Here is a 15,350-nt window from a genome sequence, read left to right as displayed (position 1 = left end):
GGTGTCATTATTATTAGAGGGTGCCTGAGTTTAAAAGATTCTGTTAAATTTAGTTAAAATGTCTCATTAGAAAGCAACCTGATATGGTGTCTTACAAACAAATTGTAAAAGAATTAATTTCAGTATAACTTAAATTCACTTTAGCATAAATTTTAAGTTTCTTTTAATGCATTTTAGTTAACTGCTAGCAGTGCAAAATTAGAAAGGAAAACAATCTATGAATGTTACTGAAATTTTTAACTTCTTCAAATAATCTTAAACTCAGATTTTTCCTTTAGCTCTTTTATATTATATGAACCTATCATGACTAAAAGTATGCACATATTTTTTGCTTTGTAAGGAGTTTAAATCTCACTTTTTAAATGAAAGCATTGCAGTCTTCTAAGGTAACATCAAGAACTGCTAGTAATCATTGTAGTAGTAATACTAAAAATTGGTTCATCGGCAAGACATCTGCAACCTACAAAGAGCTATGAAAGTACTGTACTTTATAATCCAGCACTCCCACTCTAGTAAAATACTGAAAAAACAAACAAGAAAGGGTAAAACTATACAAAGATATTTCACAACAGTGCTAAGCCTGATGTGGTACAGTAAACAAACCATAGTATTTAGACTGATGGCATATTACCTATACAGCTTTAAAAATGACAAGCTGATATATAAAAATGACATTTGTGAAAAGTCAGACCACAGAATAATATGAAAATACTAATTACAACTATGTCATACTGTACTTATATATATGAACAAACAGGGAAAGATAATTTCCAGTGACAAATAGATGAAAAAAGAGTTAACTTTTTCCCCTAGAGTACTATTTAAATTTCAGAATCATTTTAAAAAGCATTGCCAACCAGATATATTGATTTTTCTTAACATATCTGTCCTAAGGAGATGAAAAGTACAATTAAACTAAGTTTAAAATTTTTAATTTTTAAAGGGACAAATGGACTCTGAACTTCAACTGTGTATATTTAAGCAAATTAGAATCACAAAAAGAAAAATCTTAAGTGACTAATAATGCCAGCTACAATTATATTTACTTAGTATATTTTTAATCAAATTTTCTTTGGCATAGTTAATTATGAAATAATGTATCCACAACTGTTCAAGCCTGCATCTGTGAACCTCTGAAAATTTAAGTTGCCCAACTAACTGGTTTTAACGAGAATATCAAACAATTACTTTCCTCCTAGGTCTCTGGATGAATACGATAAGACTGGTTTCCTGTTTCAGAACTATGCTGCTGTTAAAATACACATACATACACACACACACACACAAACCACCCTACGGCTTTGCTCCCACTAAAAAACATCTAGGATCGACTGCCAGTGACTAATCAAACAAAATATGGATATATAACATGCCAATAGCTTCCAAGAGACTGAGTTCAATGACATGCATTTGATATACCTGTTGACAGCATTATATACTTGAACAAAGCTAAATAATGGCTCAATAATTAATTTTCTACAGAAAAATCATACAACGTATGAAAGATTATAAAAGAAAATGTTGAGATTTAATCAATCCAAATTCTAAGTAACAGTATCTTTAATGGTCTAATTTTTGTATTTGATGTTATATTTGTAAGATGCTTCTAAAGTATCATTCTACTATAAAAGCTATGCTTTTATCATTTAATTAATCAGAAGTGGTTACCCAAAACACTAGGTTTGGGCTACTCTATAATTACATAAGGCCACTAAAATGATACTCAAACAGGTTAAGTTTCCGAAGATGTCATGGGATGTATCAGCAGTTTGAGAACGAAGGCCTAGTAATATTTAGTGCTATTTCACACAATGTTAGCAAACTGAATTCTGAAGAAATAATAGATGCCAAAATTTCCACCTATACTGATCTTTAAGATGCAACCATGAACTAATTAACAATACTCAATACCTACTAAGAAAATCATAACATGCTAAGAAACCAAAACTCTAATATTTTATAAATGTCTCTAGCAAGTGGTTTTTTTCCTAGTTATCAAGCCAAAACTGCAACAATTTTAAGTGCATTCCTAACAATAAAAATTTATCATTAAAAAAACCCTGTTAATTTCAAACCACTTTAAAAGAAAAAAGCTTTTTTGTTTTAAAATAAGAGTATGCTAGAGTGCTTCATTTTCTGTTTCGCTTTAATATAATAAAATCAAGTCTCTTTATTCTACATTTTAAATCTAGGAAATCAGTTTTTTCTTTTCTCAACTGGCAAAAATATTTTTGCTTAAATGCAGCATTTTAGTTTGGAAAAAATAATATGAACAAGCTATCACGTGAATTCTAAAATATAAGGCACACGTATTCATTACTATATTGGTAAGAATTTTATTGGTAAAAACCATATTACTGATTTTCTTATAATTAACTTTTTCTAATATTATATAAAATAAGATTCAAATTCCTACTGAAGATAGTTTTAATCATTATATCATTTTCATAATCACTTTAGTGAATAATTAGCAAAAAAAATCTCTGAAATTATAACTACAAAAATACTAGTCAAAAATCTGTATTTGAAAATGTACAATATACAACTTTAAAACATACTAACAGATACAAGAATAAGCCTACATTCCTTGGTTTATTTTAGTCAGCTACCAATAAATGCTGGTTACTGAAGGGATACCATTTTAGTTTAAATCCAACAGTATGAATTTAATTACAATCAATCAATTAGAAGGAGAAATGCAATTACTGATAATGATTAGCTGTAGAATCTTCATTTTCAAAGAACATATTGAAAACCTTGGAAAATAGTTAAGTTGAAATGTAAAGAAAACAAAACTGTTAAATCAACTTTTTAAACCTGTATATAAAATATTAAAAAACTAAGCTCAATACAAAAATATTAATAGTTAAAGGGGAGGGATATGAATGAAAGCAACAGGAAACTTTTCAAATCTCACACCCTTTAAATACTGTTAAGTAAAGAAATGGATAATGCCTTTTAAACTTTAAGTATTTTGATAAAAATCTCACATATCTGCCTTTCTTCGAAGGAAATATGTTATGTATCACATTATCTGTCTATCCAAAAGAATATCACTCTTTTCCTGGCCCACAATTCAGTCCTGAACAAATTCTAGAAATACATGTGGATTCTAAAACAATCTAAATTCCTCACAGACACTGATTTAAAATTTGGCAAGGTACTTCTTTGACAAAAAAATATTAGGCTCTAGACATAAAGTTGCATTTGAAAATGTAAATTCAAAATCATATCTAAATTTAAATATTATTTCTGATCATAGTAACCACTTGGCATGATATCAAAGCTCTCAAAAAAATTCAACTTAATAAATAAAACTCTATAGATTAAAATTAATCAGACCCTATTAATGCACTTTTAAAGACTTCAATGCAACCTGGTAAAACCAAGTCCTTGGAGTGAAAAGAAAAGAAGTTATAGAAACAACTTCTGTAGTGGTTCAAATGAGGAAGTATATTTACTACAATACAGAGAAGAAACTTTCAAGTTGTAAGAAAACAAAGCAGAGAACCTAAAAAATATTTAAATTTTTAAGGAATTTATATTAAATCAGTTCCCTGATTAAGTCCTGTAAGAACGAATTCCTATATATCTCAACTTCTTAGGAAAACTGGTTTGAAAATATCAAAATATTGCATAATTCAATATCTCTAAGTTAAAAGGATACTTACACTTAAATATCCAATCTACCAAAAAACTACTAAAAGCCAGGAGAGTTTCAACCACAGTATCTTTGTATTTTGGTAGAGAAAACACAGAACTCCGGCATAACTATAAAGTTTCATTTTTGCAAAACTTAAAATGTGATATTAGTCTTAAAAGTCATAATTAAGAGATTCCAAAACCAGAGGTATCAAAAAATTTTTATCACTAGATAATCTTAACTTTTTCCTACATTTGAATAACAGATGGCAGGCTTTAGTTCTTGGATACCGCACAATAATCACAATCTGTGTGACCTTTCCAGTACTGAAAAAGAATCCAACTATCTTTAATAATTAGCACCTTAGTATATTGACAGTATTACATATAATCTTGACCACATGAGACAGAACCTAGATATGTAAAACTGTACCATACTTTAAATGAGCTGTTACTTATTTTATATTGATTTCCTACAACCAATCCATGAAAACTACTTAGGTATTAGATTGCTTCTTGCATTTTCACAAAACACACATACAGACACTTACAAAGAAAGTATTTTTGCCTTCAATAAGTTTTCATTAACAGTCAAGAAAGTATATACTGCACCTAATCACAATTTCCTTAAGTTTGAGAACTGAAACAATTTTATTTCATATGGAAAATGTTATTCTAACAAATAATGTTCAAAAAAGAGGAAAGTATGTTTCTACCTCAATATTTTTTTCGAATTACATAAATTAATAAATGACTAAACTCCATTGACAAAGAATTGTCATATACTTCATTCTTTATCACTGGAATATAAAAGATAATTTCCCTCTTTTAGTATCTAATATTTCATAATAAAATCTGAAATTAACAAATGAATTTTTGACATCAAAAACCAGTGTTGATTATAAATGCAAATGCACAGCAAATCTTTATCAATTACTATCAATAATTAGCTAGGGCAGCTATGCAAATATTAAAACATATCACTCAAAACACTTCCAGGGAACAGTAACATCATGACAACCAATACTGCTTCTGAATAAAGAAAGGAAAGTAACAGAGTTACGAACATGTTACTATAAAAACTGTTATCATTTATTCAAATTATTTCTATATGCACTTAACTTTCAATTTAATACAGCATTACTATAGTAAAAAAGAAATTGATGGATCAAAAATGTTTACATAAATGTTATTTTATCTAATTTAAATACGTTAAAATACGCTTAAATTTTTAAACATGCAATAGCTATCCTATAAATAAATTGGGGGGGGAAGCTTCAAAACTCCAACCTTTAGCTATTTTGTGTAACAGATTATGATACTGTGAATAAAATCATGAAAAATTTTCTAAAATTTTGATTATTTTCAATCTATCAGAAAAGACAGAAAAATAGCCGCAAAAATATTAGCCAAAAACTATAAACAAGTTTAATGTATAACTGCAGGGAAATGGTTAAATGTTGCTGATAATTTCACCATTAGAAAAACTAAGACAATTATGAAGTGCTATGGAAAATGTTTGCGTAAAAAAAATTCACTATGATCAACTAGATTTTAAAATATATGCAAATGAACAAAACTGGAAGCTAATATGGAAACTTGAAGTTGTTAGAGAAGTAGGAAAGTGGGTGATTTTTTTTCAAATTCTCTTTAATTAGTCATGTTTTTATAAAATAACATTTCCTAAAAACAGTAAGCAAATGAAGTTTATTCATACACTGAAATCACCATAAGCATTATTCAATTAAAGCACAGCAATGAATGACTTTTCTGTTTTTCTTATATAAATTTGAAGCTATCACTTGATTAGGAGTCCTGGTTTTAAAGTATTTTTCAGTATCTGTGTATCTCTTGTAATTTCAAAAAGAAACAAATAGGGAAATTTTAAATTTCATAAGAATTTTAAAAATAAGGCCTTGACATTTAATTCTGCGTATGCAAAGCGAGAAGCAAAGCAAATTGTAAAACCAAGCAAACAGAAAAAAAAAATCATAGCAAACAATCTATTCCTAGAACACTTTCGCAATTATATTTGTCTGCCCTAAAAAAAAAGAAAAGCAGAACCCACCTAAGCACCCTCCTATCCCTGGACTAATCTAAAACACCATTCCAATTTTTTTCCCTAAAACCTTCACATTAATGCAAGTTTTTGATTTAGATAAAGTGTTTTAATTCAACAAGCTGACCTGGCAAATTCAGAGCTTTAAAAAGGATGTAACACGTTAGAGATCGCTTAGGAGCCAAACTTAGTTTCTTTATGTGAAAAGATTTGGGAAGTTTTTATAACTTGTCAGAAATTTGCCACTTTATATAAGTACTTTTAACTTAACTATATCTGGCTATAACAAAAGGAGCCTTAGAATAAATAAGTATAATATTAAAGAGTGTCTTGAACAACAACAACAAAAACATATTGGGAGCAAAGTAACTCAAAAGCTCAACGGCTACAAACAGTAATTAAGGGAAATAAGCTGAAGATTACTTTTAAAACCACTGGCAATATAAAAAACATGTTTAATTGCTTTAATATACATCAACCCCATTAGAGTAATCCTATATAATGTCCTTCTGAATGCCACATGTAGTGTATTACACTTACAAATGTTTATTGAAAACATCTTCAGCCTTTTCTAATAGAAGTTCAAAGCAACACTTTCACAATCACTCAAATAACACATGAGCCCTCTACAAATAAACCATCTTGCTACTAGGGATGGATTTTGTGGACACAAGCTATGGGGAAAAATACTGACTTTTATCAAATACTATACTTATTATGTACAGGACACCTTATACCTCTAAACCAGGGTTTCTCAACCTCAGCAGTTTAGGCATTTTGAGCCAGACAATTCTTTACTGTGGGGGACTATCCTGTGCATTACAGTGTATGTAGCAGCACTCCTGGCATATACCCACGAGATGCCAATAACAGCCACACCCTCTACCCCCAACTTACCCAGTATAACATCAAAAACATCTCCAGACATTGCCAAATTATCGGGAGAAAGGGAGCATCACTCCTGGTTAAAATTCAATACTCTAAAAAAAAGATCCTAAACCTTTAACAAACCTAAAAATCCACCCTATCAGTTAAAGATTTTTATCCCTACGTTTGAGATGTGGAACCTAAGGTCTAATGAGGTTAAGTAGTGGTTGAGCAGGTGTTTAAGCTAGTTCTAGCTGATTCCATTCCGCCCATGCTGTCTAAGTTAAATGCCTCCTCTATAAATTCAGGATAATATTTATCATGCTAAGCATTTAGGGTGAAAAGATCAAATGAGATAAAGTACGTATTAATGCTATTAACAGAAAGGAGAACAATAAGGATTTCCTTGGCAGAAGATAATGTAATACAGTGGGGTTCTCAAAGTGTGGTCCCTGACCAGAAGCATTAGCATCATCTGGGAACTTGTTAAAAAAATACAAATTCTCAAGCCCCAACCTAGATCTACTAAATTAGAAACTCTGGAGGTGAGGCAAGCAATCTGTGCTTTATCAAGCCCTCCAGCTTATTCTGAGGCTCTCTAAAGTTTGAGAACCACTAACAGGAAAAATTCTGCATCAGTTGCCAAGACAAAACAAAACAAAAACCCCTGCTTCATACTTTGGGCTCAACCTTCCACTATCCTTTAACAAACTGTGGATTCCATTGGAATTTCAATTCTTAAACTGCAAAAAATTAGGAAAGTAAATACTTGCTCTGTCTACCTCATGAAGTTACCTCTATTTCATTTGCAAAATCAAATGAGCTAATGATTAAAAATGCATTTTGTTAATCAAAAAATACTAAACAAATATAAGCCACTATCAGAATTTTTGTGCTAGCTAAATCTATTATATAAAGGAAAAAGAAAAATACATTTTGACTCAAGTCCTCATATCACTCATAAATTATGTCAAGAAGTTGAATGAATTTTATAACACAGCCAAATTAAGCAAGCAAAGCAGTTTTCCTGTTATGAAGGGAAAAACAAAAACAGAAAAACTCAGGCATTCCACTTCATCTCTGACAGACTGAGTATAGTAACTCACAGGTACACATTAAAAACTAAATACCTAAAATCAGAATTAATAATATCCCCAAACTTCATTTTCGGTGAAACAGAAACAAGTTTAAATTCTATCTAGTCTCTAATCAGTTCAGAGTCACCAGAGCACTCAAGAGTCAGATTAATTCAAGAAAGAGAATTTTAAAAGGAAAATAAAAACCTAAATATATTTCAAAACAAATAGTGTAGTTTGCAATTTTGAACATATATGCTATATTTAAAAATCCCTCTGAGGATATATCTGATTTAAAGAACACCTGATTTCAAATCAGACTGCATTTCATAATACCTTAAATAATCACATCTTCTTCAAAAAGATCAAAAATATTAAAACATTAGATTAGGAGAATGCAAATTACTACTAAAAGAGAACTTTCTTGTGCTTTAATCTGAAAATCTACAAAAATCAAAGTAAAAGCTATTCTGAAGGGCTGTAATAATACTGAATCAATCATAAGTTCTGGGTAGTGATAAAAACCAAAACACTATGGGTGTGTAGAGTTTTAAAAAAGAGAAAGTGAGCTTCAGACAACTTGGTCAAAAATACGTCAAATCACACATTTCAATTCTGCAAACTAGACTTGGAACAAACATACAGCTAGTCTACACAAAATCTAACAAAATACATAAAAATCACATCATCAGATAATCATACAGAGAATTTGATGGGGTACCATTCATTCTGCCATGTAAAACAAATAAACAAGTAAAAAGCTCACTGAAAATTAAGCGCTTCACCATTAAGGGTACTGTGATAGTTTGACCAGTACAGCCAAAGGAAAAAAAAATGTGAAAATCCTTATGCATATTTAATGGCTTTTACTGGCAGGTCTCAAGTATATACCAACTCTTTCCAAACTCGTAAAAATATATGAAGAAAAAAAATTCTTTAGGGCAGTGCAACGGTGGCTCAGTGGCAGAATTCTCTCCTGCCTGCCAGAGACCTGGGTTCGTTTCCCCGCGTCCGCCCATGTAAAAAAAATATATACATATATATCCTTTAGCTCCTTCTTCCCATTTCTAGGGCCTAAAATTATATTGAGGATTTTAATCAAACATGAAAAGGAGACCCAAAAATACAGAGGCTTAACACCAAATTTAAGTTCCTATATTATATTAGTGCATTGTCAGGTAATTTTATTGTAATAAATGTAATTTGACATTCAAAGTTTCATGACTCCCCTAAAAGACTGAACTTTTTCAATCCTAGAAATATACCTGTATCAGTAAAAAGTTTACATAACTCTCACATCCTACATTAAAATTTTATTTCATTTGAACCAGAGATTACTTTTTGTGAATAAAAATAAATGATATTTAAGTTGCTCCATTTCCAAAGTAAAATTTAATATTAAAACAAATTTTTTTTTTACATGGGCAGGCACCGGGAATCGAACCCAGGTCCTCGGGCATGGCAGGCAAGCACTCTTACCTGCTGAGCCACTGTGGCCCGCCCTTAAAACAAATTTTTATGTTAAAATTTCTACTTTATTATGCCATAATAAATTTTCATCTTATCTTAATGTGAACTAGTTGAAATGAAGAGGCTCTGATTTTTCTTTGGTCAACAGTATAAATGAGCAAAGGTTTACATTCTATTTGTGATGAAACATCAAAAACCACAAACATGCTACACTGAGGTCCTACAATATCCCACTTTTTTAAAACACTCAAAATTAATTAAAATTCTAACATATCCAAAAATGAGGAAATTCAGTTATAACCACTGTTCCTCCCATAAAGGAAAATACAAATAATTTCTCACACATGGGTAATTTGAAATTATAATTTTTTAACAGTAGCAGCTAACATTTAAGTATTTACACTGCGCCACGTACTATACTAAGTACTTCACTATATTATCTCATTGAATCTTCAAGATAATATATAGGTGGTAAGTACCATTATTATCCCCATATTACAGATAAAATAGACTAAGAAAAGTTAAGTAACCCACTCAAAGTCATCCAGTTACTAAGTGGCAGAGCCAGAATTCCAATCCAGGCAGTCTGGCTCCAGAGCCCACAGTGCTTCTCTAAAATCTAAAATGAAACAATGTATACCTTTAAGATGTAGTTTAAAACCAATACTCAATATTCAATCTAATTTAAAATATATTTAACCATATTTGAAAATTATAAAACAACTATTGAAAGTATTCTCTTATTTAAAGAGATAAAAGTTCATTTTTAAAAAGTCTTAAGACAGTTTGCTAACTTTATATTAACATATATAGACACTGGAGTAGAACATCTATAAATTAGAGTCACTGTCCATGTTTGAAGTGATAACTACTGATAATTATGTATGTAACCACTCAAAATTTAATACATAAATAGCTTTCTTTCCCACACTATGTACAGTTCAAGAATATTCTTTTACTCGTGCAGCCACCGATATCCAACTGTCAGTATTCTCAACACTGTCAACAAGTGTATACCCAATACCCTGAAGATGTCCACTTACCGCTTAATGTGAACTAGTTGAAATGAAGAGGCTCTGCTTGAACTATGCTGAATTAAATTAAAACTTCCCATTCAAAATTAATTCACTCCCTAAGTTATATTTATTCCTTTTATATTAATATCTGCCAATAGCCCTTTATTTTAGTGCAAATTATTTTAAAAGAATCAAATTACTAATATAGCTCCTGTGATCAAGAAAGAAATTCGAAAAATTAGGGGAAAAGTGAATAGTCAATTCCAACATAATAATTTCACCCTTCCCGACAAACTAAAAGTATTTCACATTAGTGAATACATATATTCAATACTTACAAAGAGGCATTATTCACAGATGAAAACATTTTTTGCCACTTTTGCAAAGAATGCACATAGCAGTAACATGACCTATATAAAACAATTAAGGATATCAGTTTTCTGAACAAATCCTTATCAATTTAGGTTATTTAGTCTAACCTCAACATTATTGACATCTCTGACAGCAATTATTTTAATTTCAAAGCTACCAGATAAAAAGCAATTGTAAAACAGAATTAAATATTTACTGAAATTGTTACTGATCCCAACCTCACAAGTTAACTCAAATGTCATAAGTCACCACCCTTAGAAGAAATCCTATCACCTTTTTTTAATGAATTAGGGCCACAAAATGAATTCTCCAATGCCGAAATTAGTGCAAATCAAGTTTATCTAACGAGAGAGAGAAAGAAAGAAAAGTGAGGAATAATGAGTTCTATGCACGAACACTTCAGAACTAGTTTTTAATCTCTAAAGAAAAAAAATGTACCAAATTAGTTTCTTATACTGTCATGAGTAACATATCTTCTGAAAGCTGAATGTTAGGCAGAGGCATGAAGTAGGTGTAAAATTATCACATGCATATACTCGTCTAAATTTCTCTTCACAAACTCTGATTTCACATAGACTATCAATAAAAAATTATTTCCTACACTTCTGACTTACTAGAAAGACTGAAATAAAAATTTTAAAATAGAATATGCTTACTGAAAATGAATTACTGTTGAAACGGTGAATTCTCCAAAACAAATATTCCCCATTAAAAGCCACCTGTGGCTTAAAATTATTAAAAAGCATTAAGCTACCACCAAATGAACAAAAAGCAAATGGGACAAATTTCAAAATGAGAATATCTGAAAATAAGAAAACTACAAAAAAGAATTTGATACCAATAAGATGTTACTATGGGAAAGATAAATTGGTGCATACATAAATTAAAACGTCACCATGTACCTTTCCCAAATTGTTAAAATAAAATTCTAATAGCTAATATGCATGAATGCATCTCTCTCTTAATATATTTCTAAAACTAAGCTTAAAATCAGGTGGTTACTTCTCATCATATTTTATGATCTTTAATCACTTAGCATTTATTAAGTATTTTATAAGTACTTTACACCTACATTGGTTATTGTACTACTGTACAAATATATATAATGGACAGCAATAAAATTCCCTTTTCCTTATAGTAAGACTCTTATAATCTACAAATTACTCCTTTCATGAAGTTTGTAAAGTATCATATAGCAAACAGGTGGCCTAGTCAAATGGTTAAGAAAGAAATACAACTTTAAAAAATGCAAAACAATATAAAATGTTAACTATTCAGAATTTTTTAAAAACATCTCATAATATGGTAATATTCAATAATCCCTTATCTTTAAAAATCTCAAAACATAGATAACTTCAAACCGTAGCTGAAAAGTTCACTGTATTCTCTACAAGTTGCAAATACTCCCTATATAAATATTTTACTAGACACAAACCTAATAAACAAAAATACAAGAGCCTAAAATTCTCATGTCATCTAAAGACACTAAATACATTATAGTCCTGTATTCAACACTGTTTCCAGAATAACATTAAGAGTAAAACACTATCAACAAATTGCTTTTTAGAAAAATTCAACTTTGCAAATATTTAAAGACTGAATTACGGTCCTCAATTTTCCTTTGATTATGAGAAAACACTTATTATATGTATCAGATAAAAATACTCCAATCACTACTTTCATAAAGGAATCAAACTTTTTACAGGCTTACTGCTGAAACTGACACTACAACCTGACAGCAACTGTCTTTAATAGACATTTTAATTCCCACCCCACCCATCCCACCCCACCCCCCAACCAAAGTTCTCAGGTATAACAAAATTATTGGGAGCTGAACTTAAAAAAAAAAAAAGGAAGCCCTTCACTGACTTTTTCCTCAGTGACTCTTTTTCATATCAATATTTGGCTCAATAAAACCACAACTCTAGAAATTAAGTGTTATTAGTCATTTTACACAATATTTGATAGTTTTCTACGCATACCATAACTAAAAGTACATTTTAGAGAAAGTCTTAAGTCACATAAATTTCACGTGTAGAAAGGTCTACAGACTCTGAAATCAAAGGAGAAATTGCCAATTGCCTCACTGCTCACTTGTAAGGACCTGGGAGAGTAACTTTAAAATGCTTTAAAGTAAAAACAACACAAGCCTACCCTGAATCCTGAAAGAAATCTAATGCCAGCAGGCATTTTGTTTTTTTTTAATTTTGTTGAATGAGAAAGTGTTTTTAAAAGTTAAATAAATATTTATTAAATTTCTCCCTATATATGTAGATAATTGTTAATAATTCACACAAATAGATTGTTTCTGAAGTCACAAATCAGAAGAGCTTTTCCATAATTATCCTTTGGTCAGGAGAATCAAATTCAGCCTTAGTAAAGTTTTCCAATTAATGCACACTCCAAAATTTTCCAAATATTCTTTTTACAATTATTTTTAACTTCACCAAAAACTCTACTTGACTGTATGTTATAAAGCTACTTTCTCACTAAGATCTATCTTCATTTCAAAATAAAAACTTGGGCAAAATTAGTTGTGCACATTCATGTGAAGCCTATACATAATTCAAAGGAATAAAGCCTCTTCACATCATAAACACTTTCTTGAATAACAAAAAATTTTTCCTCACAAATTTTAGACCATATTGACACCTTAATGTGACTCTACCTTTAAACGAAATGTTTACTTAGAAATAATTTTTATTAAGAATATTTTTAATAAATTAACACTTATGCAATTACATAATTTTAACTATATAGTGTCCACTGCTACAATGTACATTGCCTAATTTCTGGTGTTTACAATGGAGGTCTTGATAGAGCTAAAATGCTTCAGTCACCTCAGGCTTAATTCTGCTTTCACATGCTTTATACATAGGCCTACTCTCAATTTCTGTGAAAACAGTAATACTTTCCTTTCTGAAAAAAAAAAGTAGGACTCTATCCCCATCCGTGATTAAAACTAGTTTGTTTTACATGAAACTGCAAAGGTTACTGCCTCTTGATAACCACTATCTTTTGAAGTACAAAGGCCTAACCTTTAGACAACTAAAACTACACACCGTTAAAATTCTTGGTTTCTGTCTTATTCAATAAGCTGATTCAGTAAATTTAGTGCAGTGTATGAAAAAAATTAACATTTACCTACATTCTGACACTGGAGTAATCCACTCTCCCCAGCATTTCTGGATATTAGCTGCTTATGTTGAACTCGACAATGTTCAGAAGTCAGAAAAAATTAACGGATACCCATAGAAGTCAGAGAATCTGTAAAGTGAGTAGCAATACTTGCATCCAATAATACTTAAATTTCAAGTGAGAACTGAAGTTTAATCTCTACAATCACCAACTGCTATGTACACGATAGCCTTGGACCTACATGGAATTTGGGATCTAAAACCACTCAATCTTCATTCTATTACATATGATGTGGGACTGAACATAAAATGCTATCGCACTGTAAATTTCAAGCCCTATCCTACATCACCCTTTCCGGAGAGAAAACGGCAAATTTAACAAAGATCTAATAAGAGTGCCTTATAAGGCATAGTATGGCACTATTGATTTCAAACTACTAAACTTCTAACTGCAGTTCAAAGCTGTAATGAACTCAGTTTAAACATACAAACCTACCTTTGCCTTCAAAACGCACCGTATATGCAAAAAATGATTCTGCTTCTAAAGTTATGCAAATCAGTCCACAACACACATTTTATAAGAATCTATCAATGCAACCCAGGAAACTAAACACAATCACTGCAGATTCTGATGCAATATGCGTACGTGCAACACTAATTTTCATTTTAATCTGATCTATACCCTTGATGAAGCGCCTAAGCCAAGATTTAATCGAAATATGCTCAACCTCAAAGCCTCTACATTTTTGTTCATTTAATAAACCGGATTACCGAGCTCTCTAATCCACTGAGAGTACTGTATCCTGCATTAACGGACAATAGCCCCTAGGAAAAGACCACAGAGAACGACTAAGAAACCAATCTGCACCTTGACACTTGCAACCAGGCAAGAGTTTCGTCTAGCCGAACACACCCTACGTTGAGTACACTCAAGAGACACAAAATACATGATCTAGAAACCAGGGTTAAATGTGATAGCCCCCAATCTATGGAAATTATTCACATCCGTCTACTCCCACCATACGAGTGGCAGAAACGCAAAGAGTAGCAGCCGCAGAAATGGATACAGGTCAAGTCTAAGTCGAATCCATCCTCTTGATATCTCCTTTTGTTTCTGCTAACGATCTCTTTGATGATGGCTGTCATGTCTGGGAGCCTGTGGCTGAAGAAAAAGGAAGAGAGAGATGGCAGAAGCTGCTGGTGGCGGGGCTTCTTCTGCAGGATGGAAATGGCTCTGGACTTGGCGGTAGCTGATGCCCCTCGCTCTGCTGCCGCTTGACTCTGGACCGCAGCCGGGTAATGGCTGCTGCGGCGGCTGCTGGATGGTTGCAGCGACAGGGCCTGCTTCTCCTCAGCAGACAGAGGCCTGGCAGCGGCGGCAGCGGAATGGGGAGAAGACGAATAATCCTCGGAACGGCTGCCTCCTCCGGCGGCCTCCGGAGTCCGGGCCAGGGGGGGTGCGGCGGCGGCGGAGGGGAGATTTAAAACCGGCCCGGGTCCCTGGATGTGCCGCCGCCGCCGCCGCCGTGTTGGAGGCAGTAGAAGGGGAGAGACCAACTCTCCGACGTTCCCAGCCCTGGAAATGGTGACAGGCGACTCCGACCCCCTCCCCGGAGTTGCAGCCGCCGCGGCCGCCGCCGCCGCCGCCGCCGCTTCTCCCCCCCGCTCCAGGAGCGGGAGGTGCCGCCGCCGCGCCTCAGCCGGCTCCCTC

At 32.3% G+C, this 15,350-nt stretch overlaps 1 protein-coding gene across 2 annotated transcripts in view; it reads right to left on the bottom strand.

Moving 5' to 3' along the window:
* The window catches only part of PTEN (phosphatase and tensin homolog), an 89,388-nt gene that overhangs the window by 72,548 nt on the left and 1,490 nt on the right, over nt 1–15,350 (bottom strand). Inside the window, exon 2 of one of the 2 annotated variants that reach the window (XM_077125338.1) lies at nt 14,707–14,801. In XM_077125338.1, the coding sequence (XP_076981453.1) occupies nt 14,707–14,785 (79 nt within the window). In that variant the 5' untranslated portion in view covers nt 14,786–14,801. Of the gene's footprint in view, nt 1–14,706; nt 15,290–15,350 lie in introns of those variants that run through there. The other variant, XM_077125337.1, reaches the window with a different exon arrangement.

The sequence above is a fragment of the Tamandua tetradactyla genome, chromosome 13, assembly GCF_023851605.1.
Source record: "Tamandua tetradactyla isolate mTamTet1 chromosome 13, mTamTet1.pri, whole genome shotgun sequence".
Taxonomy (NCBI): domain Eukaryota; kingdom Metazoa; phylum Chordata; class Mammalia; order Pilosa; family Myrmecophagidae; genus Tamandua; species Tamandua tetradactyla.
The sequence above is the reverse complement of the archived record's forward strand: the minus strand, read 5'-3'. Positions and strand labels throughout refer to the sequence as shown.